This window comes from Thalassophryne amazonica, unplaced genomic scaffold, assembly GCF_902500255.1.
Source record: "Thalassophryne amazonica unplaced genomic scaffold, fThaAma1.1, whole genome shotgun sequence".
NCBI lineage: Eukaryota > Metazoa > Chordata > Actinopteri > Batrachoidiformes > Batrachoididae > Thalassophryne > Thalassophryne amazonica.
Window position 1 is genome coordinate 618,436 of NW_022986237.1, and position 27,994 is coordinate 646,429.

Consider the following 27,994-nt stretch of genomic DNA (forward strand, 5'->3'; position numbering starts at 1 on the left):
GTTTGACCCAAACCTTCATCTTCTTAACTTGATGACTTTTGATATTTACCCAAAGAAAAACAAACATAAGTTGACACGCTTTAAAATTTTAATAAATGCTGCATATCAATATTTATATTTAACATTATGTTCAATTTCATTCATTAAACAATTAAAGAGAATAACAATTTTTGAAAGCTATGAGTGAAATATAATTAATAACAAAACACTACATTAAATTCAATATAACATTTTACAAGGTGTCATAATCTGAATATACATAAGTAATAAGGATTACATGTTTTGAGACTTTAAGGTTTGTACTGTTGGACAATTTGATGACTGAAAATTTACCAAATGTTAGGAAAAAAATGTAATTAATATAATCTCAATATAATAAGAATAAAAATAAACTATTGTATTTAACTATATTTAATAAATAAAATAACTGAATAATAGATTTGGTTTTTGTTTTTTTTCCAGGCTGCTGTCGGTTGACCTTTGACCTTAAGTTGATGTTTAGCTGAACGTTTTCTTACGTTAAAATTGATTTTACATTTTCAAACTTGTTTACTGTCACGTTAAGGTCTGGGTTTTGGTTTGTTGTTTGCGTGTTTTCCATCTGAACGGTGACCCAAATATATCACTCGATTACCGAAGCAGCCACTGCTTGCCATCGCCGTGACTTCTGATCTTCTCCGGGCCGATCACGAACCAGGACAGAACCAGGGACAGGATTTGGCAGGTTGACGCCGCAGCTGCTGGACGCGGACATAAAAAGTACTGGGGGGTGGCGCGAGGAGCACGAGCTTCAACGGGACTCAAACATGCACAGTTTTCTAGTCTGCTTGTAGCGGAGCGGCACGGAACACGGCGGGTTTTCATTGGAGGAGCGATGTCACAGCGATGGTTGGGAACAGCCGCCAGGCTGTGGGCGACGTCTCAGCTCCTGCAGAGCGGCGTGTCGGTGAAGATACATGCACAAGTACTGGAGACGGACTAGGATTAGACTGACACGGGTTCCACCGCGCGCGCACACTGAGGTCCACACGTCGGGGTCGTCCGGTTATGTTTGGTACCGAGCGGAAGAGTCTCACTCTGCCCACTTTTTATGGCTTTCAAAGGAGAGGTCCGGTGGACTCACTTCAGAGTGAACTGCTTCCTCCTCGGCTTTTCAAAATAAATGTCATTAAGAAAACAGTCCAACCCTAGTCGATGTGGATGGAGCCTGGCTGGCAGTTAACGTGACGTGGTACGTTGGCACATGACAATGGGGGCAGGGGGGGTCATGGCGTGTGACTGGAGGATGAGGTGGTCAGGCAGGTGGGCGGGGTCAACACAGTCATTTAGCTCTGGGCAGTCAGTCGCTGCTCCGTCAGTGAGGCCTGGTGCGACACCGTCTTGTTCTCGTGAGCCCGCAGTTTGGACACGATGTCGATGAACGCCAGACTCTGGACCTCTTTGTGCAGCGGCTCTGCAAACACGCAAACACACACACACACGTTTGACAGGGAGAAATACCACAGAAGAGGGAAAAAACCAGCGGGACGTCTCCGGGTCTGACCTGAGCTCATGACAGCACAGATGAGGATCATGGAGTTGTACTTGATCTCTGGAGCACTTCTGTCATCGGACAGCAGCTTGTGAAGCACCGACACCAAACCGGCTCCGACGAAGTCCTTCTCAGCGGCAGCTGAAACCATCCAGGTCAGAGGTCAGCGGGGTCAGAGTTCATTCAGGGCAGAGTTGCTGTTTCCTGAATGACAGACCAGGTTCAAAATCCAAACACTAACCTAAATCCAGCGCCGCGATCAGGCCCAAAGCCACCAGCGCTTCATTCTGCATGATCATATGCTCGCTGGTTGCCATGGTAACCAAATGCTTGACTCCTCCTCCCTGGATGCCAGTTCTGACAACTTCCTGAAATCCACAAAGATGTTACTGAAATAAATGAAATCACACAAATTTTTATGAATCAAACTTAAGGATATTTCGTTGTTAAATTCAGGAAACCACACAGGTGAGGATCAACCTTTGACCCGGTTCATCCTTCAGGGTCTACCTTGGACTTGCTGTGCCGAATGAGGGCCGACAGCAGTCTGTTGGACTCGCCCATCACTCCAGCGTGGTCTTTGGCCTCACACCACTCCACTAGCCGCTCCACCAGCTTCACCTTGGTCCCCAGCTGCTCCGCTGCTTCGGCTGGAACCACAAACCAAGGAGTTTAACATCTAGTCTGCAGACTGGAGGACTGAACGAGGCGATGGGCGCGGGGGACTGAAGGAGGCGCGGGGGACTGAACGAGGCGATGGGCGCGGGGGACTGAACGAGGCGATGGGCGGGGGACTGAACGAGGCGATGGGCGCGGGGGACTGAACGAGGCGATGGGCGGGGGACTGAACGAGGCGCGGGGCGGGGGACTGAACGGGGTGCGGGGGACTGAACGGGGCGCGGGAATAACATGCAGAACAATGCAAAATAATAACAGGCTCTGAGTAAACATATTGATCAGTTTCTCTGTGATTGACAGGTGTGTAGCGACTTGGCCATAATTAAATAAGTACATTAAGTAATTTCTCCAAGAGAGCTGATTTTTCAACTGAAAAGGACTGTTTCACGTTTGACTTGAAATTCCAGGGGCCATCTGGAGGTAGGTCCTGAAACACTCCCTGGGCCTCCACACTCAGCCCACATTCCAACAGAATGGCAACTCAGAGTTCTTCAAATTTCGGCTGGTGGAAATTATAAAACATCTTAATTGGCTCATGTCAAGGCAAGAAGCTTCCCAGACCAACCAGAATCTCTCTTCCAAGATAGAGACCATAAACTGAAGAGCCTTGAGAACCAGCTTTGAAGAACACAACCTCTGTTCAGTGCAAAGAACATTATTTTATCTGCATATGAAAGTCTAATGTTCGCTTATGTGCTTAATCAACCTTGCACATATTTAATCTGATCCTGTTATAACTTGGTGTGTTCAATTTGATTCCTGAATTATTAATACTTTGATGGCGGAACATTCTGTTTTAATCAATGGTTTGTTTATGTTTTAGTTGGGTAACTAAATCTTACAGTCATTAAAAGTATCTAAGAACAAAGTGTATGACAATATATTTAATGTCCAAGTATTTCTGTTTTGCACATGAAACTGTTCTGAAGTAAAATTACAAACCTAAGTGGGTGGAGTTTAATGACATAAGAGTCTCCTTTAAAAGTTCCAGAACAGAGCTCCAAGCGGCCTGGCCTCATGGAGCTAAAAGCTGCCACATGGCTTCATTCTTTTTCAGAGCTTTTGATAACAATTTACTAGCCTGATTACTCTTTTTAAGGCTTGTCAAGTTTTCCACTTTTATAAGATAACTTCCTAGCGGAGCTTTTGAGATTAAGAGTGAATTTACAGAAAAGCGTTTTCCTTATAACTTGACGTCACTTTCAAAACTAACAATTTTCTAAGTTCACAAAGACTTTTAATCCAGTTCCACAAATTTTTGGAAGCCACTTTCATTTTCAACAAACACCTTCACCTCTTGGGTCAAGACGGTCAAGCCGGACCTGCCGAGCGCCTCAGCCACCCTGCCGGCAAACCAGCCGACACTGCCTGGTATCCAACCCCAGAACCAGGCGAGCACAGGTCGAACCCGGTCATCAGTGACAGACAAGCTTCATCGAACCGCCTCTTCAATGGACCAGCTAAGTACCAGTTAAAGGTTCCAGCAAGGGTTTTGTTGTCAGTGGATGGCAAAGTGGCTTTAAACCTTTTCATTTAATAATTTTAATCATAATAATAACCAACTTCAAATATTCAAATGAGATTTATTTAACTTAGTTCCTTAAACTTTCTTTCACTGCTTCCTTTCAGCGTCTCATGGGGAACAAATGTGTCCATGATTAAACTAGATCCTCAAAACGCCACTAAACTCTTCATTTTTCTTGTATTTTTGTAAATAAAATGTAAATATTCCTGCTGTGGTTTTTATTGTCTTCCGGTGGAAACAGTGTGAGATTGATTCATGATTGGAGACGGATTAATTAATGTTTAAATTAAAGTTCCTATGCTTTAAATAGGTGGTGCTCTGATCATTGTGAGGCAATTCCATGTCATTCCATTTAAATACTGCTGTACTAATGTGGCGTGACCTAATGTGGGTCCCCACAAGGAGGACCTTTCAATGTTAAAGAGTAGTCATTCTTAATATTCACATTCCTTACATTTCTGGTCCGCCCATTTGATCCAAATAATTATTAAATCTTAAAATTGTTCACTGATGAGCTCCAGTCCAATTTAATCCAATTCTGGATCTTAATAATTAGACTTGCTACAGCTTTTTGCTGTCGTCTGTGTGGCCGCAGCTCAAAGTTTAACAAGTACAAATTATTATTTGACTTTTCCGCTACATCTTTTAAGGCAACAGCTGTTATTCTACCTTGTGTATCGATCAGCATCCGTAGCGTCCCCAAGAGTTTAAACTGGACCGGCGGCATTTCTGACTGCAGGAACCTCAACACCACGTCTGCCACACCCGCTGACAGCATCTTCGACTTATTGACCACTGCAGAGAGGAACATCATCATCTCACTCCAAGGACAAAAACAACGACAAACGACGGCGAGAAGACGCTCCCCGTGATGCTGGCTGCGTGTCACCTGGTATGGCGAGGTTACGCAGTGCGCTGAGCGCAGCGTGTTGGACGGTGACGTTTCCTTCCTCAACATGTCGATCCAGCAGCTCCAGAAGCTTCTGAACAATGCCAGTGTCCACCATGTGGATGCAATTCCCATCTGCAGACAGAGACAAAAAACCTTCACACGCGCGCCCTGCTGTGGATCAGAGCGCCACCATGAGGTCAACTGAGGATCAGGAATCAAATTCTGACCGCAGAGGACAAAGTCACACTTACCGTTGCGAGCAAAATTAGCGATGGCCAAGGCACCGGCTAACTGCAGCTGATGGTTGTTGGACGGAATCCAGGACAGAACCCTCAGGAAGACGCTGCCTTTTCCTCCCTCAAACAACTTCTGCATGGACTCATCTGCACAGCGAAAAAAAAAACACAAAAAAAAACGTTACCATAGCAACCAGGATTCAGGGAGAGGACGAGATGCATCCGCGGGGCGGAGCGCTTACCTCCCAGCAACAGGAGCACCATCAGGTCCGAGGCCGTCTTCAGCTGGGCCACATCCTCATCCCTGTCCCCGTCCACAGTATGGGCCACCACCTCCAGGAGACACTCCACCAAACCAGCCTCCACCAGTTGCAGCTTGATCACGTCTAACAAGAGCCAAAAACAAATCCAAGTCCAAAACAGCACAACGGTTCAAGAACTGTGTGACAAAAACTAGAAGAGCACCCAGAGAGCCGCCTCAGACCAAAGCAGACCCTCAGTGGATCACAGCTGTCCACCACACCTGGATCTGGTCCACAGGTAATGACCGGATGACCACTGGACCTCAGAGCACCTGCACACCCGACGGTTCATCTTTGGTCCTAATTACTGACGTTCCTTGACAGAGGTTCTCTTCTTGTCACCATTTGTCTGTCTGTAATCTTTGACACAGACTGCTGAGCCAATCAGCAAAAGGATCAAACTAATTGGGATCACAGACCAAAGATTCAAGCCAAATCCACCCTTGGATCTGGATCTGCACACTTTCTTGACTTGTGGTCTTCCTGTCCTCCAAAACCCTGAAAATCCGTTGGTGTCTCTGACCTGCAGGGACGCTGTGGGCACCGTTTGGAACGGTGCGTTCAGGCGCCTCTCTGAGCTGCATGTTAATTAGTGCAGGCCACAGTAATTAACTTCCAGCAGAAGATTCTGCAGTTGTTATAGTTGTACAAAGCCCAAATCCGGCCTTTAAATACATTAAGACACACAGGAACAAAGTCCTCTGTGATGTCATAGAGAGCCCGCCCCGTGTGGAAGGGCTTGGGGCCAGGATCCAAACGCTAAGACCTGCTGCTGCTCCAGTCTTCTTACTCTACCGGAATTCCAAGTGCTGCCTCGACAAATCAAACCAACACTGCCACCGAGCGCAGAGAGAGAGAGTGAGCGGGCAGCGGGCGGGCGAGCGGCTCCTCTGGAGGAAAGTAGGCCGTTGTCCTGGAGACCAGAGTGTCTCTGAGATGCTGTGTGTCCCACTGAACAAATGTGGGTGGAGTTTGCTGTGATTGCAGCCTGGAAGATGCCATCCAGCCACACTCAGAGGGTAATTTACTGCTCAGTGGGCGGAGCCAACAGGAAATCTCCGACTTCAAACAGAAACACGAGCAGAACACGACCTGATAATGTGCTGAAATGTAAAACGTGCATTACCGTTTTCTGCAAGTGGAGCCAGGACCTCAAAGATCATCTCCTTCTTCTCGTGCTCTGTCTGCTTCTGGAAAAGATGCACCAGCTCCTCAGCGATGCACGTAGACGCAAACTGTTCTTTACTGGACTCTGAAAGGACACAAAGAGGATCAGACCGCCCCAACGTACAGCAAATCCCCAAAAATGCACAGCGGTGAGCTCAGACGAGGCCGTCAGACAGCACTCAGGAGGCTGACTGAGGGGTCCGAGTGTCTGCCCGCAGATCAAGACTAAGATCCAGGCTTTCCGTGATTCCTGAGCTCAGCGTGTGTGTGTGTGTGTGTGTGTGGTGGTTCCCATATCTTGATCGGGACATCCAGCTCTCTGGACACCTCGTCTTTGGTGTTTCTGGACTGAGGTATTACTTTCACTGGAAGTCTGTTGTCAAAATGACACTGAGGCCACGCCCCGTGCTGCTCGCGTTCTTCAGCATATTCTGACATGTAGCTGTTCGAGTGCCAGCCGGGGCAGCAGAGAGACGGCTACTTCACGGACACGGCGATGCATCGGTGATCTGGAACCAAGGCAGTTCCACAGGGTGTTGGGTCCTGACACATCATAGACGGACTGAACACTATAACAGGTTTCAGGAAGGAGAAACAAAAAGCCAACTTTGACGAAAGCAGCACGTTTGCTTGAATGCACCATCGCAGGCATCTCCATTCCCTGATACAAGTGAACGCAGCACAGCTGGAGGTTTTGGGTTACAACATCACTTTAGCCAAAACAACAAAACAAATATATTCACCGAGCTCAGCCAAATTCCCAAAGGCAATCAGACACATTTCCGTCAGGGATGCGTTGTGGGAGTGGACGCCGAGCAGGTTGACCAGGGTCGGGATCACGCCCATACTGATTAACTGGGCCTGCAAGGAATCTGGAAAACACAGAAGAACAATCGGATTACACAGAGGCCTCAACACGTGTGTTTGGGATCCAAACCTGGTCCACATAAAACCAACACAGATCGTTTTCACAGTCCTGCTGCGCGGCTTTCATGTGCCGTTAGCAATTACCATATGTTCTGTCGTCCACATCCTGGTTTTTCCCCCTACTTTGGAAGGTATCGCAACTTATATTCCGGTGCAACGTATATGTCAAATATATACCATCTTGCTTATTTTTTTTTTTATCTTAATTCTAAGTAACAGCACAGGCTGTGATGTGCACATGTGCTACATTGAGTTCCGGTTAATCTCACCCTCAGAGAAACACTATCTTACAAAGTAAGTTCCACATTCAGAAAAAAGTATACTCTGGAAAATACAGAACAAGGTTGAAATTAATTTCTATAGTTGATGTTTGGCTGGTCATTAAATTAAAATGTTACAATCATATGAAACAATTACACATCTGAGTGGAGCTAGCGGGACTTTTTACGAGCTAATGGAACCAGTCAGAAAGCCTATGCTGGCTGAATTTGACTAAAATAATAAAGTAACCACACCTCCGTGTGACAGACAGACGCCGGACGAGTAAAAACCACACATCACCGTCCAAACACGACAAAGACTTAGAGGCATTTCCCTGGTATGGAAAACCATTAGAAACAAGAACAGAAGAAGCATTAAGACTTGGTCGTGAAACTTCAAACAAAACTTTGAAAATTGAAGGCAGGAGCCGAGAGGATGAGATGTATGCAAGAAAAAAGAACAAGAAAAAGCCCAATTTCCCATTGTGAAGGTACGGCTCCAAACAACCAGGAACTACAAAGACTGACCTAAGAACACGCACCCAAACAGGGCTCTGTCATGTAACCGAGCACTCGGAATATTGCTCAGAGCAGCTGCAGCGCACAGCTCGGTGGCCAGGAGTTATCTATGAGAGGACTGTGGTCTAGTGACCCTCAGTCTGTCTGCAGAGGGATTAACGCACCGCATTCCTCCAAATCTACACTGCATCCAGTCACAGTCACAGCAAGGGACAGCTCCTGAAGTCTGAGTCTACTGTGCCATCTCATTTCTTTGGGTAGTCACATGAGTGCTCCCAAAATTCAAGGAACTAAAGGAGTCCAGTTGACCTGGAGACTCGGAGAATCTCCACTGACAACAAGGCAGGAGATTCTTTATTGTCATGGCACAGTCGTACAGTGGACATTAGCAGAACAAAAGTGGGGTATGGCCTTGCTCCTCGGTGCAAAAGAAAAGACAAAAATCTGATAAAAAAATAACTAAACAAGGCATGCATTCATTAAAGAAAGAAAGAATGTAGAAACTGAAAAGCCAAAAACAGACAAATCTGTGATGTCAGAAAGTTTACTGCACATGTTAATTGAATGAAAAGTTCACATACATTTGTTGTGTAAAAAACAGCTGTTGCTGTTGTCCATTCAGCTGCTCCCTTTTATTTATTTTTTTTGTTCGGGGTCGTCACGGCGGATACAGCCAGATCCACATTGGCATTTGGCACAAGTTTTACGCCGGATGTCCTTCCTGACGCAACTCCAGTTTTCCCCGGAGAAACACACACAGCCGCTGGTGTTCCAAAGAGGTCTCCCATCCAAGTACTAACCAGATGCTGCTCTGCTTAGCTTCTGAGATCTGACGGGATCAGGCTGACCCAGAGCAGACCGGCTGCGGTGTAAAAAAACAGCTGTACATGTTAGACACTCACAGCGCCTGCTTCTACAGCTTAGCCCACTAACTATATTTGACTTTACTCCTAGTCTACATACCAAATTACCTTTACTACAATCTTCTCCTGTGATGTCTTATCCTTCTTATATCTTATTATATTATATAGACCTGTTTTTCTTGAGCTGCTTGGGTGTGTAGGGAGAGTTCCCATGGGATAAAAAAGCTTTTTAACCTACCATCCCTGGTTCTCAAGACCAGGAACCTAAGTGGCTCTACTCTACTCTTTTCTTCTCTCCTGTTTTACTCTTCCTTTTTAGATATTTAGATATACCTTTGTATACTGGCATAGTTCCACCTTAGAATGGGAATATAATATATAAGATATACCTCACTGAATTTTCATGCGTTTATTTGCACTTATATGTTGTTTCAGCTGTTTGCGTTTATCATGGCTACGATCCTGTTGTACAAGCTGTTCCTCAGTCTGTTGGTCCTGGATCTTAACATCCAGAAAGGCCTGCCAGAGGGCAGCAGCTCACACAGAGATGCAGTATGTTAGCACACTCTCAGTTTGGGAGTCTGTTAAATAGTAAATGGATGGCATTTATATAGCGCTTTTCCATCTGCATCAGGCGCTCAAAGCACTTTACAATAATGCCTCACATTCAGCCCGATGTCAGGGTGCTGCCATACAAGGCGCTCACTACACACTGGGAGCAATAGGGAATTAAAGACCTTGGGCCCTTAGTGATTATCCAGTCAGGTGGGGATTTGAACCGAGGATCTTCTGGTCTCAACCCTAACACCTTAACCACTAGACCATCACCTCGCCCTACTAGTACTAAAGGCGGAGCTGAAACCAACAAAGAGCAGCCTGCCATAGTGCCCCTGCTGTTCTGGATTGGAGACAGTGGTGTGAAGCTCTGTGGCAATAGCGTCCTCTGTTGATCTGTTGGCTCTGTATGCAAACAGAAGTGGGTCAAATGCAGGTGGGAGACCTGACATGATGTGGTGTTGGACCAGTTCCTCAAAACACTTCATAGCCACCAGTGTTAGGGCAACTGGTCGATAGTCATTCAGACTGATGGTGGTCTGTTTAGGCTACGGGACGATTGTGGCCGATGTCAGGCCTGGTGGGACCAAAGACCCCTTGGGCACATATTGCGGCGTTTTGGGATTACCTTTCGCTGCTATGCTATGATACTCAGTTATACATGCCGATAACTGCTGGTAATCTCGTTCACATAAAATCCTTAGAAGATTGCCCTGCATCAGTGAGAAGCTGGATGTCCAGAAACTTCCTACTTTTAAACTCTGATGAGACTGAAATGATGGTTCTTGGTCCAGTGAGACATCGGCATCAATTTGAACAATTAACACTCAGCCTCGGCTCGTGTGTTATACATCACACTGACAAAATGAGGAACCTTGGGGTAATTTTTGATCCTACGTTGTCCTTTGGCCTCCACATTAGAAATATTATTAGGACTACTTTCTTCCACCTGCGAAATATAGTGAAGATTCGTCCCATCCTATCTATGGCCGATGCTGAGACCCTGATTTATGCATTTATCTCTTCTAGACTGGACTACTGCAATGTTCTATTTTATGGTTTACTGCAGTCCAGCATTAGGGCTCTCCAAATGCTGCAGCCAGACTTTTGACAGGAAGCAGATACTTTGACCACATTACACCCATTTTGGCGTCTCTTCACTGGCTTCCTGCCCCTATAAAAGTGTTCACAGACTGGCACCTCCCTGACCTAATTAAACCTTAAGTACTGGCCCAGGCTTTACGTTCTCGTCTGTGGTAAGAAGTCTGCAGGTCACAGAGCTTTCTCTTATTGTGCCCCTGTTCTGTGGAATGATCTCCCTGCATCAATAAAACAGTCAGATTCTGTAGACTTTCAAGTTCAGACTTAAGACGCACTTATTTTCCTTTTCATATGGCAGCATACTGGTACAGTTTTGTTTTACGCTTTTTACTCTTAATTTGTTTGATTAGGAAACGGAGTGTGCCGCGGCCTCAACTTTATCTAAATTCTGGGTCTTTTAGTGACGTTTAGGGCTAGTGGCTGGTGATCACCTTAGTATTTCTTCTGTTTTTCTTGTTGTTTAAAGCTGACAAATTATACAGTATTTTTTGTCTTTCTGATGCCTGATTGTTTTTTTTTTCTCTGAGGTGCAGCTCCAGCCACAGATGGGAGTGGTGTCTGTTTCTGTAACCCTCCTGTCCTGTGCACCAACAGCATTTCCTGTACAGTGGTCCCTCGTTTATAGCGGGAGTTACATTCTAAAAATAGCCCGCGATAGACGAAATCCGCGAAGTGGCCAGCGTTATTTTTTTACAATTATTATAGACGTTTTAAAGCTGTAAAACTCCTCACTACACACTTTATACACTTTTCTCAATCAGGCATGAACATTTTTTAACTTTTCTCTCGTGTGTAAACACTCTCAAAGTTCAAACCTGAGTAGAAAAATAAGACCAACCTGTGTTCAGGCCCAAACATTTGTTTGAGAAATAAAAATAGAAAGTTTTCCTATAAATAATTATGATGGCTTTTAGAACTAACAAATTTAATTTTAACAATCAACCTACGAGGTTGGACACATAAGAAATCATTAATAGTGACTGACCAGTATTTCACAGTTCCTCTGATCGCGCCTCTTCGTCCTGGCACCGCTGCACTGTCACGTCTTTTTCCACTGAGTGACACCTCGCTGCAGGTGTCTTTTTCCGAGTGAAGAACACAGTTATGGGTAGTTGTTCTGCTCTTTTTTCTTCTGGGCGAGAAGATTCTTATAAACAGACACGCAGAACACAATGCGCATGCTCTACCTTCACGGTGTCGAGACCGGCTGCTTGATGAGGCCGCAGAACACAATGCACTGTAAAAAAAAAAAAAAGCATGCAAAATTGGACTAAAAAAAAATCTGCGAAACAGCGAGGCCGCGAAAGGTGAACCGCGTTATAGAGAGGGACCACTGTATATTCGTTTTGTGAATTGTTTCTGTAATTTATGTCTGTATCATGGCCCAAGCAGAGGGTCACCCCTTTGAGTCTGGTCTACTTGAGGTTTCTTCCTCAGAGGGAGTTTTTTTTTCTTACCACTGTTGCTCTGGGGGTTGGTGAGGTTAGACCTTACTTATGTGAAGCGCTTTGAGGCAACTGTGTTGTGATTTGGTGCTGTATAAATTAAAATAAATTGAAACTGAAAGACTGTGACTCACTGAGGATCTTGATGAAGACCCCAGACAGCTGGTCTGCACACCTTCTGAGGACCTTCACCTTTAAAAATCTCTGCCATCATCAAAGAAAGGGCTGTCAGCATGAAGTAATAAAAGCCTTCAGAGTTATCCTCACGTCTGTCAACTTTTTGAGAACTGCTGACTTCAGACACATGTCTCATCCTGTGTCTCAACATTTCTCAACACTCACAGAGCTGTTCTCTGGTCATCTGAAGGCCAGGTGGGGGCGCCGTTTCACCAAAATAAAAAGAAATCAATGAGCACTATCAAGCAAATCTCACTGGAATGTCTTTATGTATTTTTGAGACATGCCAGCAGACTGACAGGGCTGAGAACATCACGTCCTTAGTGGTAGAAATAACGGATTTGACTAGAACAACGTCCAGGTACTTGAAAGTGTGGCTGTAAAAGTGATCATTAGTACGGGTCATTCTATCCCGGTTCATGCTCTCAGATTAGCTTTATTTTCACATATTGTACAAATCATGGGCCCAGTCTGACAAATTCAACATATTAGGTTTGTACATAAAAACGGGGGGGGGGGGAAGACAACCATTTTGTTGCCAACTACAAAGGTTCAAATGTCTAAAAGTAGAACAGATGATACCTGGCATTTTTAAGGGTTTCCACCTACACCTAATGTCCCGTTTAAAGCTGATAAAATTGTTAATATTGTTAAATTGTTGGCCCACAAGTAGATGACACCAGGATCTGATAAAATCCAGCTTTTCATCCAAATGATCTCATCCCTTCCTGATGTTTAAATGTTCCCAAAAAGGGTATTTATGACCCACTTTGATCCCAGTATTATCTGTACTATAAATCCTTCACAATACTTGTTTGTGCACTAAAATGAGCCACATTCTTTTGATTTCAACACAGGCTGCGTATGTTAGGCAAAACCCCCCCCCAAAAAAACCAAAAAAACCCCAGAAACAAACGACATAACCAAGGACGCTTTTTATCACAGTATTTTCCAGAGTGTACATTGCACCTTTTTCCCCCCTGTATGTAGAATGCTACATTTTTCTGGGGACGGGTCAAAAAATGGACTGGAGCGCAGTGTAGCACATGTGCACACCACAGCCTGTGCTGCTACTTGGCATAACGGCATTAAAAAAAAAAAAAAAAAAAGAGCAAGATGGACAAATAAACGTGGTGGACACAGTTTGGACAAAAGGAACCATCACAAAGCTGCAACTTATACTGCGGAAAATACAGTAGGTTTAAAATGGCCAATAGGCAGAGGTGAGAAACTGCTGGAAAATATTATCCCTTACGTTTAAAGATATCACCCCTTGAAGGCGTCCATGCCAATAAAAAGGGGTCACACCCCCTTTTTATGACCCTTCTGGAAGGAAAGTGATTTGGAGTGTGAACCCAATATTCTGGATTTGTCAAATTATGCCCCTGATCTACAAAATGAGTGAAAATGATGCAAATCTGAGGCCATAATGTGGCATTTAAAAGTACTTATGTTAACAGCTCACTCTGTGGTGTGCACATGTGCTGCACTAGATCCTGTCGGCTGATTTCATACAGAATGACCCATTTATGTTGATTTGAAATGACAAAAGAATAAAGATATTTGTTCGGGAGTTTAGTTCGCATTATTCCAGAATACCATTCCACAGCCGTTCAAACGGAGGTTTGTTAATTGGTCTGAATAGGTTAAAGCGAGGACGATTAGGAATGAGCAGCTCATGGAAAACTGTTAGAAGGTGCACGATGAAGAGGAAAAAGGTCTGGTTCTCTGTGAATATTAGAAGAGACGCCCTGAAGGTGAGGACAGAAGACAGAGGCAGTCCGCAGCAGACAGCCAGAGAAAGTTCTGGGTCTCGGGGAAGATGGTCATCATTACCATGATCATTGCTACAGTTCATCAGCATGCCACAAAAGACAGTCAAGAGCTTCTGATTTTCCGGCTCGGTATTTTGGGAGCGGGATTTAATGAGAGCAGCTACTATCTGAGCGCCTCCTGCCAGGTCAACTGCTCGCCTGCCCTCATCTGCAAAACAAAGAGTTTAGGACACAAATCAAGCACACAAACAGAAAGAAAACAAAGTCAGCCAACAACAGAACAACGCAAAATAAACTCAAATACAAAACAAGGAAATTCTGCAGGAAAATTAAGACATAATCTGATGCAAAAAACACAATTTTAATTCCTCATATCCACACTCACGCTGCACAGTTTCTTATCCCGTACAGGCCCCGAGGCCCGCTAGCGTCAGAGCCAAACTCCGATCTATGACTCCCCCTTGAGGTAACTCCAGTCTGTCACAGGTTACTTCCTGAGCAAAGGCTGGGACCCATTTACAGCTGGTTGTCCCGAGCCTGACTGGGAACCAAACTGCTAACACACTGAGCTACCTGCTCTGGTTTTTGATGACCCTGTCTGTGTGTTATCGCTGAACAAATCCGAGGTTCATCAAAGAAAGAATTTTTGGATGAAAAAAATAAAACCCAGCGGGGGGGTGGAGAGGCAGCTACTCGGCCCTCAGAAACCCCTCCAAACAGAGGACAAACTGCACCAGAACAGACACTAATGAAACAGGACTCCAGGGCCGTCCGCGGTTCGCCCGGGCCCTCTGTGGCCGTCCGCGGTTCGCCCGGGCCCTCTGTGGCCGTCCGCGGTTCGCCCGGGCCCTCTGTGGCCGTCCGCGGTTCGCCCGGGCCCTCTGTGTCTGTCTGCGGTATCACCATTACAACCACAATTAAAATAATTCAAATAAACTCAATTTATTTATATAGAGGGTTTTCGATCACATGACCGATTTGCTGCAGGACAGGCGCTGTCTCCATTCTGGATTACAAGGAGGATGGATAGAAAAATGGAGAGAATGTACAGTTATTACGAGGCTTTAAATTCTTGAGATAAAGCTATTTATCGTGACTGATGTGTAGCAGTTGGCTCAGTGGATCCGTATCTTGTACCAGATAGTGAGTTCTGTCTCAGCGCCACGGTGCCGTGAGGCTTCTTCACACCGACGTTGAAGCTTCTGCAATTGTTCACCAAATGCACGAAGTGTAATCACAGCGGCCACCGCGTCGTAATCCAGAATGGCCGCAGGACCCAAAATGACGTGACTGATACGTCACATGAAAACCCTCTATAGCACCAAAACACAACATAGTAACAAGACACAGCTCAAAACAGCAGAGGGCAGTGTGGAGCACTACGACTTACATCACTTTAAACTAAAGGTGATGACGACTTAGAGTTTTTGGATTTGTGGAGGAGCAACTGTGACATCTAGGACTGGGTCTGACAGTAAAGAAGAACCGACTGTCCTCACACACACACACCGGTCCATCAGTTTAATGTAAATAAACTGACATTAGATCTAAAGACTCTTCAATTCATTTCTTCTTGTTTCTGACAGACGGCAGCGTTATTTAACAGAACGTCAGAATTTACTTCCCATTTCACCCTCCAGTCCAGTGGTGGCACTTATGCAAACCAGAGAATTAGTTGCCAAGAAGAATTAATTGACATGCGCCACAGTGACGTCCTTGTACATGTAACATAACAGGAATACACGCATGTGGGAGGGTTCCGTCAATTTATAACTGCTCTCCGTCACGTTTGTCTGTTAACACAGAAACTGATCAGTGTCTGAAGCGTGTATGAGCTGAGTCTGACTCTTATGAAGCATTTCTTCATTTCACTTCCTTTACAGAGCCAAGTCCGACTCATATGAAGCATGAAGACTCTTATGAAGCATTGCTTCATTTTATTTCAGCCCGAAAGTGCGACATGGGTCCGCCGTCCTCTGGGTTCACCACCTGCACAGGGGGCCATGGGGGTCAGGTGCAGAGAGGACTGGGTGGCGGTCAAGGGCGGGTGGCCCGGCGGCCCAGTCCATGCTCACAGCCTCTGGCTGTCAGGATGTGGAATGTCACTTCGCTGGGGGGGGGGGGGGAGCCTGAGCTTGTGAGGGAGGTTGAGAGGTACCGACTAGAGATAGTCGGGCTCACCTCCCCAGCTCAGTCGCCATGTGTTGGAGTTCACCCCGGTGAATGAGAGGGTCGCGTCCCTATGCAACGGGTCGGGGACAGGTCTCTCACTGCAGTGCAGAGTACCCGACCTTCTTGGAGTCTCTGGTAGGGGTACTAGATAGTGCTCCGACTTGGGACTCCATTGTTCTCCTGGAAGACTTCAACGCCCATGTGGGCGGTGACAGTGAGACCTGGAGGGGGGTGATCGGGAAGCACAGCTTCCCCGATCTGAACCTGAGTGGTGTTCAGTTGTTGGACTTCTGTGCTAGCCACAGTTTGTCCATCACGAACACCATGTTCAAGCACAAGGGTGTGCATAAGTGCACGTGGCACCAGGACACCCTGAGCCAGAGGTCGATGATCGAATTTGTAGTCGTATCATCTGACCTTCGGCTACGTGTCTCGGACACTTGGGATGAAGAGAGGGGCTGGGCTGTCGACCGATCATCACCTGGTGGTGAGTTGGATCCCCTGGGAGGGGAGGAAGCCAGTTAGACCTGGCAGGCCTAAACGTATCGTGAGGGTCTGCTGGGAACAACTGGCGGAACCCTCTGTCAGCGAGGTCTTCAACTCCCACCTCCAGGAGAGCTTCTCCCAGATCCCAGGGGAGGTTGGAGACATGGAGTCCGAGTGGACCATGGTCTCCACCTCCACTGTCAATGCGGCCGCTCGTAGCTGTGGATGCAAGGTCTCTGGTGCCTGTCGCAGCGGCAATCCCCGAACCCGGTGGTAGACACCGGAAGTAAGGGACCGTCAAGCTGAAGAAGGACTCCTACTTGTCTTTGTTGGCAGGTGGGACTCTGCAGGCAGCTGACAGGTACCAGCAGGCCAAGCATGCTGCAGCCTGTGCAGTCGCAGAGGCAAAAAAATTGGGTCTGGGAGGAGTTCGGGAAGGCCATGGAGGAGGACTCTCAGTCGGCCTCGAAGAAATTCTGGAAAACCATCCGACGCTTCTGGAGGCGGAAGCAGCTCTCGACCAACACTGTTTACGGTGCGGGTGGGGAGCTGCTGACCCTGACTGGGGATGTTGTCGGGCGGTGGAAGGAATACTTCGAGGATCTCCTCAATCCCAGCGTCATGTCTTCCGAAAAGGAAACAGAGATGGGGGATTCAGAGGCGGACTCATCCTTTACCCAGGCCGAAGTCACCGAGGTGGTTAGAAAGCTGCTCGGTGGCAAGTCTCCTGGGGTGGATGAAATCCATCCAGAATACCTTAAGTCTCTGGATGTTGTGGGACTGTCTTGGTTGACACGTCTCTGCAACATCGCGTGGCGGTCGGGGACAGTGCCTCTGGATTGGCAGACTGGGGTGGTGGTCCCCCTGTTTAAGAAGGGGGACCGGAGGGTGTGTTCCAACTATAGGGGGGATCACACTCCTCAGCCTCTCTGGTAAGGTCTATTCCAGAGTACTGGAGAGGAGAATTCGACCAATAGTCGAACCTCGGATTCAGGAGGAGCAGTGTGGTTTTTGTCCTGGTTGCGGCACACTGGACCAGCTCTACACCCTCCATCAGGTGCTCAAGGGTTCATGGGAGTTTGCCCAACCAGTCCACGTGTTTTGTGGATCTGGAGAAGGCATTCGACCGTGTCCCTCGAGATGCCCTGTGGGGAGTGCTCCGGGAGTACGGGGTCCTTTGTTAAGGGCTATCCGGTCCCTGTACGACCGCAGCAGGAGCTTGGTTCGCATTGCCGGTATTAAGTCAAGCCTGCTTCCAGTGCACGTTGGCCCCCGCCAGGGCTGCCCTTTGTCACTGGTTCTGTTCATTACCTTTATGGACAGAATTTCTAGGCACAGTCAGGGTGTAGAGGGGGCCCGGTTTGGGAACCACAGAATCTCGTATCTGCTGTTTGCGGACGATGTGGTTCTGTTGGCTTCGTCAAATCAGGACCTTCAGCATGCACTGGGGTGGTTTGCAGCTGAGTGTGAAGCGTCCGGGATGAAAATCAGCACTTCCAAATCCGAGACCATGGTTCTCGACCGGAAAAAGGTACTTTGTCTTCTTCAGGTCGGTGGAGTGTCCTTGCCTCAAGTGGAGGAGTTTAAGTATCTCGGGGTCTTGTTCATGAGTAAGGGACAGATGGAGCGTGAGATCGACAGACGGATCGGTGCAGCGTCTGCAGTGATGCAGTCGTATTGGACCATCGTGGTGAAGAGAGAGCTGAGCAGGGGGGCAAAGCTCTCAATTTACCGATCGATCTACATTCTGACCCTCACCTATGGTCATGAGATTTGGCTCGTGACTGAAAGAACAAGATCGCGAGTACAAGCGGCCGAGATGAGTTTCATCCGCAGGGTGGCTGGGCGCTCCCTTAGAGATAGGGTGAGGAGCTCGGTCACTCGGGAGGAGCTCGGAGTCGAGCCGCTGCTCCTCCACGTCGAAAGGAGCCAGCTGAGGTGGCTCAGGAATCTTTTTCGGATGCCTCCTGGACGCCTCACTGGAGAGGTGTTCTGAGCACATCCCATCGGGAGGAGGCACCGGGGAAGACCCAGGACACGCTGGAGGGACTACATCTCTCAGCTGGCTTGGGAACACCTCGGGGTTCCCCCGGAGGAGCTGGGAAAGGTGTGTGTGGATCGGGAGGTCTGGGCGGCTTTGTTTGAGCTGCTGCCTCTGCGATCCGACCTTGGATGAAGCGGAAGAAGATGGATGGATGGATACACAGGAAAATCTGACTCCTATTAAGTGTTGCTTCATTTCACTTCAAGCTTACAGCAGAGATTCTGTGTCAGATCAGCTTTGTTTTAATGCTGAAGCCTTTTAATGTTTCATTATGAATCACCTGCTTTGTTTAGTTCTGTTGATTCAATGAAACATTATTTAGTTAACCTTAACATTGCTTGAAATAAAGCAACTGACTTAATTACACCATAAAACCGTTTGTTGGGTGAAGATCTACAAACATGGAGTGACCCTTGTTGTGGCGCCCCCTGGTGTCTTTGTGCTGATGTGACTGGATCCGAACCCGATGGTTCAAACTGTTTGTCCGAACCCGGCCCGACCCATCGTGTCCGGCCGGACCCAGTTCCCGTATCCATGCTCCAGTCTGCATCATAACGACAGAATAATTCAGTTTCAGAAATGCCAACAAACTAAATCTGCAAGAAACATTTTACGTCCATCTGCGTCCTTAATGTGGTTTAATCCACATTTCTTCTCCTTTGTTCTTTCTGATAATCATGTTTGCCATCAGGACGGTCATAAAACATTCATGTTCATATCTTAATGCTTTTAAACGCTGAACACGCCTTAAAGTTCACGGCCCGCTGTCCGTACTCGTGTATAAATATTGCAGCCCGTGCGCTTCACAGACGGTCTGTGCATGTCGCTGAAAAACTAAAACTTTTTTTTACTATTTTTAAAAGATGAAACCCCAGTTTAAATCTAATTTCAGTGCTTAAACCTTCTGTGGTTAATGTTGTCGGGTGTGTGAGTTTATCTGTATTACAATAAATAAATAAATCTGGGCGAACCACTAGAGGGCGATCACGTACCACAGGTTGAGAACTATAGGTGTATGTATGTATAGGTGAAGCACTTGGAGTCAGGACGTGAGCGGACCACGAAGCACGGGTCAACAACAACAAAAAAATCCAGCACGTTTTGTCACAGCGCAAATTTACAAACAGAAAATGGTGAAACATGCAGCTGCAGGCAGACGACTCGCCTCCGACCGTCGAGTTAAACTAACAACGACGTCAGCTGATCATCATCAGCGCCTGTGGAAATTACACTCGAACCATGACACCACGGAGAATGAACCAAGCGATACAGGACTCAACACCAAGAATCAAAACTTCTCGAACATCTGTCTGCATCCATGTGCCGTCACTTTACTCATCCTCAATCCACTAAACACATCTGTCTGCATCCATGTGCCGTCACTTTACTCATCCTCAATCCACTAAACACATCTGTCTGCATCCATGTGCCGTCACTTTACTCATCCTCAATCCACTAAACACATCTGTCTGCATCCATGTGACGTCACTTTACTCGGCCTCAATCCACTAAACACATCTGTCTGCATCCATGTGACGTCACTTTACTCGGCCTCAATCCACTAAACACATCTGTCTGCATCCATGTGACGTCACTTTACTCGGCCTCAATCCACTAAACACATCTGTCTGCATCCATGTGACGTCACTTTACTCGGCCTCAATCCACTAGACACTAAAAACATCTGTCTGCATCCATGTGATGTCACTTTACTCGGCCTCAATCCACTAGACACTAAAAACATCTGTCTGCATCCATGTGACGTCACTTTACTCGGCCTCAATCCACTAGACACTAAAAACATCTGTCTGCACCCATGTGACGTCACTTTACTCGGCCTCAATCCCCTAGACACTAAAAACATCCTGCATCCATGTGACGTCACTTTACTCATCCTCAATCCACTGGACACTAAAAACATCCTGCATCCATGTGACGTCACTTTACTCGGCCTCAATCCCCTAGACACTAAAAACATCCTGCATCCATGTGACGTCACTTTACTTAACCTCAATCCAGTAAACACTAGCACTACTCAGCCTCAGTCCAATAAACACTAGCACTTTACTTAGCCTCAATCCAGTAAAGACTAAGAACATCCTGCATCCATTTGATGGCACTTTACTCAGCCTCAGTCCAATAAACACTAAAAACATCCTGCATCCATTTGACAGCACTTTACTCAGCCTCAGTCCAATAAACACTAAAAACATCCTGCATCCATTTGACAGCACTTTACTCAGCCTCAGTCCAATAAACACTAGCACTTTATTCAGCCTCAATCCACTAAAGACTAAACACATCCTGCATCCATTTGACGGCACTTTACTCAGCCTCAGTCCAATAAACACTAGCACTTTACTCATCCTCAATCCAGTAAGCACTAAACACATTCTGCATCCATCTGACGACACTTTACTCATCCTCAATCCAGTAAGCACTAAACACATTCTGCATCCATCTGACGACACTTTACTCATCCTCAATCCAGTAAGCACTAAACACATTCTGCATCCATCTGACGACACTTTACTCATCCTCAATCCAGTAAGCACTAAACACATTCTGCATCCATCTGACGACACTTTACTCATCCTCAATCCAGTAAGCACTAAACACATTCTGCATCCATCTGACGACACTTTACTCATCCTCAATCCAGTAAGCACTAAACACATTCTGCATCCATCTGACGACACTTTACTCATCCTCAATCCAGTAAGCACTAAACACATTCTGCATCCATCTGACGACACTTTACTCATCCTCAATCCAGTAAGCACTAAACACATTCTGCATCCATCTGACGACACTTTACTCATCCTCAATCCAGTAAGCACTAAACACATTCTGCATCCATCTGACGACACTTTACTCATCCTCAATCCAGTAAGCACTAAACACATTCTGCATCCATCTGACGACACTTTACTCATCCTCAATCCAGTAAGCACTAAACACATTCTGCATCCATCTGACGACACTTTACTCATCCTCAATCCAGTAAGCACTAAACACATTCTGCATCCATCTGACGACACTTTACTCATCCTCAATCCAGTAAGCACTAAACACATTCTGCATCCATCTGACGACACTTTACTCATCCTCAATCCAGTAAGCACTAAACACATTCTGCATCCATCTGACGACACTTTACTCATCCTCAATCCAGTAAGCACTAAACACATTCTGCATCCATCTGACGACACTTTACTCATCCTCAATCCAGTAAGCACTAAACACATTCTGCATCCATCTGACGACACTTTACTCATCCTCAATCCAGTAAGCACTAAACACATTCTGCATCCATCTGACGACACTTTACTCATCCTCAATCCAGTAAGCACTAAACACATTCTGCATCCATCTGACGACACTTTACTCATCCTCAATCCAGTAAGCACTAAACACATTCTGCATCCATCTGACGACACTTTACTCATCCTCAATCCAGTAAGCACTAAACACATTCTGCATCCATCTGACGACACTTTACTCATCCTCAATCCAGTAAGCACTAAACACATTCTGCATCCATCTGACGACACTTTACTCATCCTCAATCCAGTAAGCACTAAACACATTCTGCATCCATCTGACGACACTTTACTCATCCTCAATCCAGTAAGCACTAAACACATTCTGCATCCATCTGACGACACTTTACTCATCCTCAATCCAGTAAGCACTAAACACATTCTGCATCCATCTGACGACACTTTACTCATCCTCAATCCAGTAAGCACTAAACACATTCTGCATCCATCTGACGACACTTTACTCATCCTCAATCCAGTAAGCACTAAACACATTCTGCATCCATCTGACGACACTTTACTCATCCTCAATCCAGTAAGCACTAAACACATTCTGCATCCATCTGACGACACTTTACTCATCCTCAATCCAGTAAGCACTAAACACATTCTGCATCCATCTGACGACACTTTACTCATCCTCAATCCAGTAAGCACTAAACACATTCTGCATCCATCTGACGACACTTTACTCATCCTCAATCCAGTAAGCACTAAACACATTCTGCATCCATCTGACGACACTTTACTCATCCTCAATCCAGTAAGCACTAAACACATTCTGCATCCATCTGACGACACTTTACTCATCCTCAATCCAGTAAGCACTAAACACATTCTGCATCCATCTGACGACACTTTACTCATCCTCAATCCAGTAAGCACTAAACACATTCTGCATCCATCTGACGACACTTTACTCATCCTCAATCCAGTAAGCACTAAACACATTCTGCATCCATCTGACGACACTTTACTCATCCTCAATCCAGTAAGCACTAAACACATTCTGCATCCATCTGACGACACTTTACTCATCCTCAATCCAGTAAACACTAAACACATCCTGCATCCATCTGACGACACTTTACTCATCCTCAATCCAAATAAACACCTCCCCCTGTAAAAAAAGGTTTTATACTGTTTGTCATCAACAGAAACATTTATATTTTGACTTACTTTAGCAATAACGTTTAACATTACAGACTTAGGAGGTCAAAGTTGAAATCAAACATGATAATTCTGAAGGAGTTACAAGCTTCAGTTGCTGGTTTGGTTTGCTGGGTTTTTTGTTTGTGTGTGTGGGGGTGCTATTATCACAGAACAATAACCCTGTGTCAAAGGTCGGAGGGAGTGGTGTTTTACAGCAAACATTCAGGAACAAAGAATAATGAGTCATATTCACAATAAATAAACCAGACTTCTGCTGTTCGAGTCCAACTGGACAAACATGCTCCGGAACAAAGTTTTTCGACTGGCACCAAAGTCACTGTGTCGCTATCTTTTTTTTTTTAAAATGGCTCTCTGACAGCAACAACGGCGCACACGAGGGCGATGAGTCGAGGCTGCACTTACGGCTGTCATAGCAGATGTTTCCCAGAGCTCGTCCCGTCTGCAGCAAAACCTCCTGGTCGGTGGAGCTCAGCAGCTGAACGAGCGGAGGGACGAGGCCGGCGTCCACACAGGGAGTCCGCATGAACTCTGAGGGCACAGACACACCTGTCAGCATTAAAACGGTCCTCCTGACAAAACCACGATCACGCCAAATCTGCCTCCTGACATCAAACATTCTTACCATTTTTGGCCAACTCGGCAATGACGTTGGCCACTTTAGGGGTGCAGGAAGACTGAGGGGTGAGCAGGGTCGGAAAAAGGGGAAGAACACCCATCTCCTGGACCCTGACACTGGCCTCGGAATCTGGAGTTCAAACAGAATTTTCAGTCAAATTAATCAAAACTGTGCAGTCTGTTTGCGGTTTTCTGGCCGTACGTACTGTTGTTGGCGAGTTCTTTGAGCAGGCAGTCCAGGCAGCATTCCACACTGTCAGTGCTGCTGTCCGTAGACGCCAGCTTCAGCTTCTCCAGAGCTTCACTCAGGTTGTCTGCAAAGATCAGAAAATATTCCACCATACTTCCAACATTTAAGACTGTTTCTTCTCATCGTTTCACGATTTTCTGTATTTTGTCTGTTACACTGTCTCATATCAGTAAGTTTGTAGAGATCCTGGATTCCCCGGATGGCCCGCAGAAGAGTCCAATAACTACAGCTCGGCCAATATGGACTTTTTAGGGGCTGATACGACACCAATATCACAGAATAAAAATGTACAATACCGATGTATATCTAAAAATAAACATGCCGATAACTGGCCAGATCAACAATCAGTTGACCCCTATTACCAAAGACTTCTCTTGTCACTGAGGAACAAGCAACTGCAACTAAACCCATGTTTAGACATCTGTCTATAAGGGTCCAGTAGTTCCAATGCAGGAGTTAATTTCCCTCCACAAAGGAACCAAAAGTCCTTTCTTTGCATCTCCCAAATGGACATGCAAAGAAAAAACGTCTCCACCTGCCTGAAGATGCTTAACCACAACACCACAGACCTCCAAAGCGGTTTCACCACCTTCATAGTATCACCACAGGAATTTGGTCAAACAAAGACGAAAGGTTAATCGTAAAGCAGAACCCTGGCACCAAGAGATCGCCAACATCCTGGCGGTCGGCACGATGGGACAGCAAAATCATCTCTCAGGAACCTGCCTTCAGTTCCAGAAACGAGGTCTAGGTTTGGAGGAATGCAATGCTTCAATTCCCCTGGGAACAGACCAAAGGTCACAAGACCATAGGTGGTGGGTCACCTGCTCACAAATTCCTCAAACAAGTGCCAGCTTGTCTCCACAGTCTGGGTCTCGTTTCACACTCTCTGACAAGGATTATCAGAAGCAGCTGATCTTGCACCAACTGACACTGAACACTGGAGCAGCCGTGCCAAAGATGGACACCCTCAATCTCAATGATCCGACTGCTTCCAGGTCTGCAACACTCAGACCAAACTGTCAGCATGCAGATATGAACAGATATGGCTTCTCTGATGGGCATAGAAACCATTCAGAGTTTGGATGTGATCAGCGTGGCCTGCGAGTGTTGAGTGATATGTGTGATCAGCGTGGGCCGCGAGTGTTGAGTGATATGTGTGATCAGCGTGGCCTGCGAGTGTTGAGTGATATGTGTGATCAGCGTGGGCCGCGAGTGTTGAGTGATATGTGTGATCAGCGTGGGCCGCGAGTGTTGAGTGATATGTGTGATCAGCGTGGGCCGCGAGTGTTGAGTGATATGTGTGATCAGCGTGGCCTGCGAGTGTTGAGTGATATGTGTGATCAGCGTGGCCTGCGAGTGTTGAGTGATATGTGTGATCAGCGTGGCCTGCGAGTGTTGAGTGATATGTGTGATCAGCGTGGCCTGCGAGTGTTGAGTGATATATGTGATCAGCGTGGCCTGTGATTGTTGAGTGATATATGTGATCAGCGTGGCTGTGATTGTTGAGTGATATATGTGATCAGCGTGGCCTGTGATTGTTGAGTGATATATGTGATCAGCGTGGCCTGTGATTGTTGAGTGATATATGTGATCAGCGTGGCTGTGATTGTTGAGTGATATATGTGATCAGCGTGGCTGTGATTGTTGAGTGATATATGTGATCAGCGTGGCTGTGATTGTTGAGTGATATATGTGATCAGCGTGGCCTGTGATTGTTGAGTGATATATGTGATCAGCGTGGCCTGTGATTGTTGAGTGATATATGTGATCAGCGTGGCCTGTGATTGTTGAGTGATATATGTGATCAGCGTGGCCTGTGATTGTTGAGTGATATATGTGATCAGCGTGGCTGTGATTGTTGAGTGATATATGTGATCAGCGTGGCCTGTGATTGTTGAGTGATATATGTGATCAGCGTGGCCTGTGATTGTTGAGTGATATATGTGATCAGCGTGGCCTGTGATTGTTGAGTGATATATGTGATCAGCGTGGCCTGTGATTGTTGAGTGATATATGTGATCAGCGTGGCCTGTGATTGTTGAGTGATATATGTGATCAGCGTGGCCTGTGATTGTTGAGTGATATATGTGATCAGCGTGGCCTGTGATTGTTGAGTGATATATGTGATCAGCGTGGCCTGTGATTGTTGAGTGATATATGTGATCAGCGTGGCCTGTGATTGTTGAGTGATATATGTGATCAGCGTGGCCTGTGATTGTTGAGTGATATATGTGATCAGCGTGGCCTGTGATTGTTGAGTGATATATGTGATCAGCGTGGCCTGCGAGTGTTGAGTGATATATGTGATCAGCGTGGCCTGTGATTGTTGAGTGATATATGTGATCAGCGTGGCCTGTGATTGTTGAGTGATATATGTGATCAGCGTGGCCTGTGATTGTTGAGTGATATATGTGATCAGCGTGGCCTGTGATTGTTGAGTGATATATGTGATCAGCGTGGCCTGTGATTGTTGAGTGATATATGTGATCAGCGTGGCCTGTGATTGTTGAGTGATATATGTGATCAGCGTGGCTGTGATTGTTGAGTGATATATGTGATCAGCGTGGCCTGTGATTGTTGAGTGATATATGTGATCAGCGTGGCCTGTGATTGTTGAGTGATATATGTGATCAGCGTGGCCTGTGATTGTTGAGTGATATATGTGATCAGCGTGGCTGTGATTGTTGAGTGATATATGTGATCAGCGTGGCCTGTGATTGTTGAGTGATATATGTGATCAGCGTGGCCTGTGATTGTTGAGTGATATATGTGATCAGCGTGGCTGTGATTGTTGAGTGATATATGTGATCAGCGTGGCTGTGATTGTTGAGTGATATATGTGATCAGCGTGGCTGTGATTGTTGAGTGATATATGTGATCAGCGTGGCCTGTGATTGTTGAGTGATATATGTGATCAGCGTGGCCTGTGATTGTTGAGTGATATATGTGATCAGCGTGGCCTGTGATTGTTGAGTGATATATGTGATCAGCGTGGCCTGTGATTGTTGAGTGATATATGTGATCAGCGTGGCTGTGATTGTTGAGTGATATATGTGATCAGCGTGGCTGTGATTGTTGAGTGATATATGTGATCAGCGTGGCTGTGATTGTTGAGTGATATATGTGATCAGCGTGGCCTGTGATTGTTGAGTGATATATGTGATCAGCGTGGCTGTGATTGTTGAGTGATATATGTGATCAGCGTGGCCTGTGATTGTTGAGTGATATATGTGATCAGCGTGGCTGTGATTGTTGAGTGATATATGTGATCAGCGTGGCTGTGATTGTTGAGTGATATATGTGATCAGCGTGGCTGTGATTGTTGAGTGATATATGTGATCAGCGTGGCCTGTGATTGTTGAGTGATATATGTGATCAGCGTGGCTGTGATTGTTGAGTGATATATGTGATCAGCGTGGCTGTGATTGTTGAGTGTCGTGGGGCCATTACAGTGAGATCCGAACCTTCAGACCATGTCGAGGCCCGGACGGTTGTGCACGCGTTCTTGAGACGCACTCTGAGGGATTCGAACATGTCCTCGCCAGCGCTGTGACCCCACCCGAGCCCACGGACGCCCACGGCACGCGCGTGCCCTCGGCGCGGTGACGGTACCGAGGTTCCGCAGCCTGAAGCTAATGTTCGGCTAACGCTAGCGGCGCACTCACCCATCGCAGCAGAACCGAGTCCGGGGTCCGCTTCACCTGGAAACCGCTGCAGCGGCCGAGCCTGGATGGTGGGTCAGAGGGACAGCGGACGGTCCGGATCAGATGGAGGATACCGCAGAACACCGGCCTGTGGTCCCACGGATCCGCCCTCCGTTCATATCCGGATCAGAAGCGCCGCCGCCGGAGGATCACAGCCACCAGCCGCCGTCAAGTCAGACACAGCCGACACTCCTCCCACTTCCGCTCACAACTTTCAAAATGAAACCTCTTTCCCCGAACACTCGACTCCGGATTCGTTTACGTCACTGTG

The 27,994-nt window shown here is 46.4% G+C and overlaps 1 protein-coding gene across 2 annotated transcripts; it reads right to left on the reverse strand.

Annotated features, from left to right (window-relative positions):
• Window positions 1–1,289: 1,289 nt before the first annotated feature.
• rap1gds1 (RAP1, GTP-GDP dissociation stimulator 1) lies at window positions 1,290–27,901 on the reverse strand. Of its 2 annotated transcripts, XM_034165250.1 has the most exons (15): window positions 27,685–27,901; window positions 23,973–24,080; window positions 23,774–23,896; window positions 23,554–23,679; window positions 14,015–14,161; window positions 7,075–7,203; window positions 6,291–6,416; window positions 5,105–5,248; window positions 4,878–5,009; window positions 4,624–4,758; window positions 4,404–4,529; window positions 2,042–2,181; window positions 1,773–1,899; window positions 1,544–1,672; window positions 1,290–1,453 (listed from the first exon to the last, which is right to left on the reverse strand). In XM_034165250.1, the coding sequence occupies exons 1-15, from the start codon at window positions 27,686–27,688 to the stop codon at window positions 1,326–1,328; spliced, it is 1,824 nt and encodes a 607-aa protein (XP_034021141.1). In that variant the 5' UTR covers window positions 27,689–27,901; the 3' UTR covers window positions 1,290–1,325. The 2 variants fall into 2 exon arrangements, with proteins under 2 accessions (XP_034021141.1, XP_034021142.1); XM_034165251.1 differs by lacking the exon at window positions 14,015–14,161 and having other exon boundaries at window positions 27,685–27,900.
• Between the last annotated feature and the right edge of the window lie 93 nt (window positions 27,902–27,994).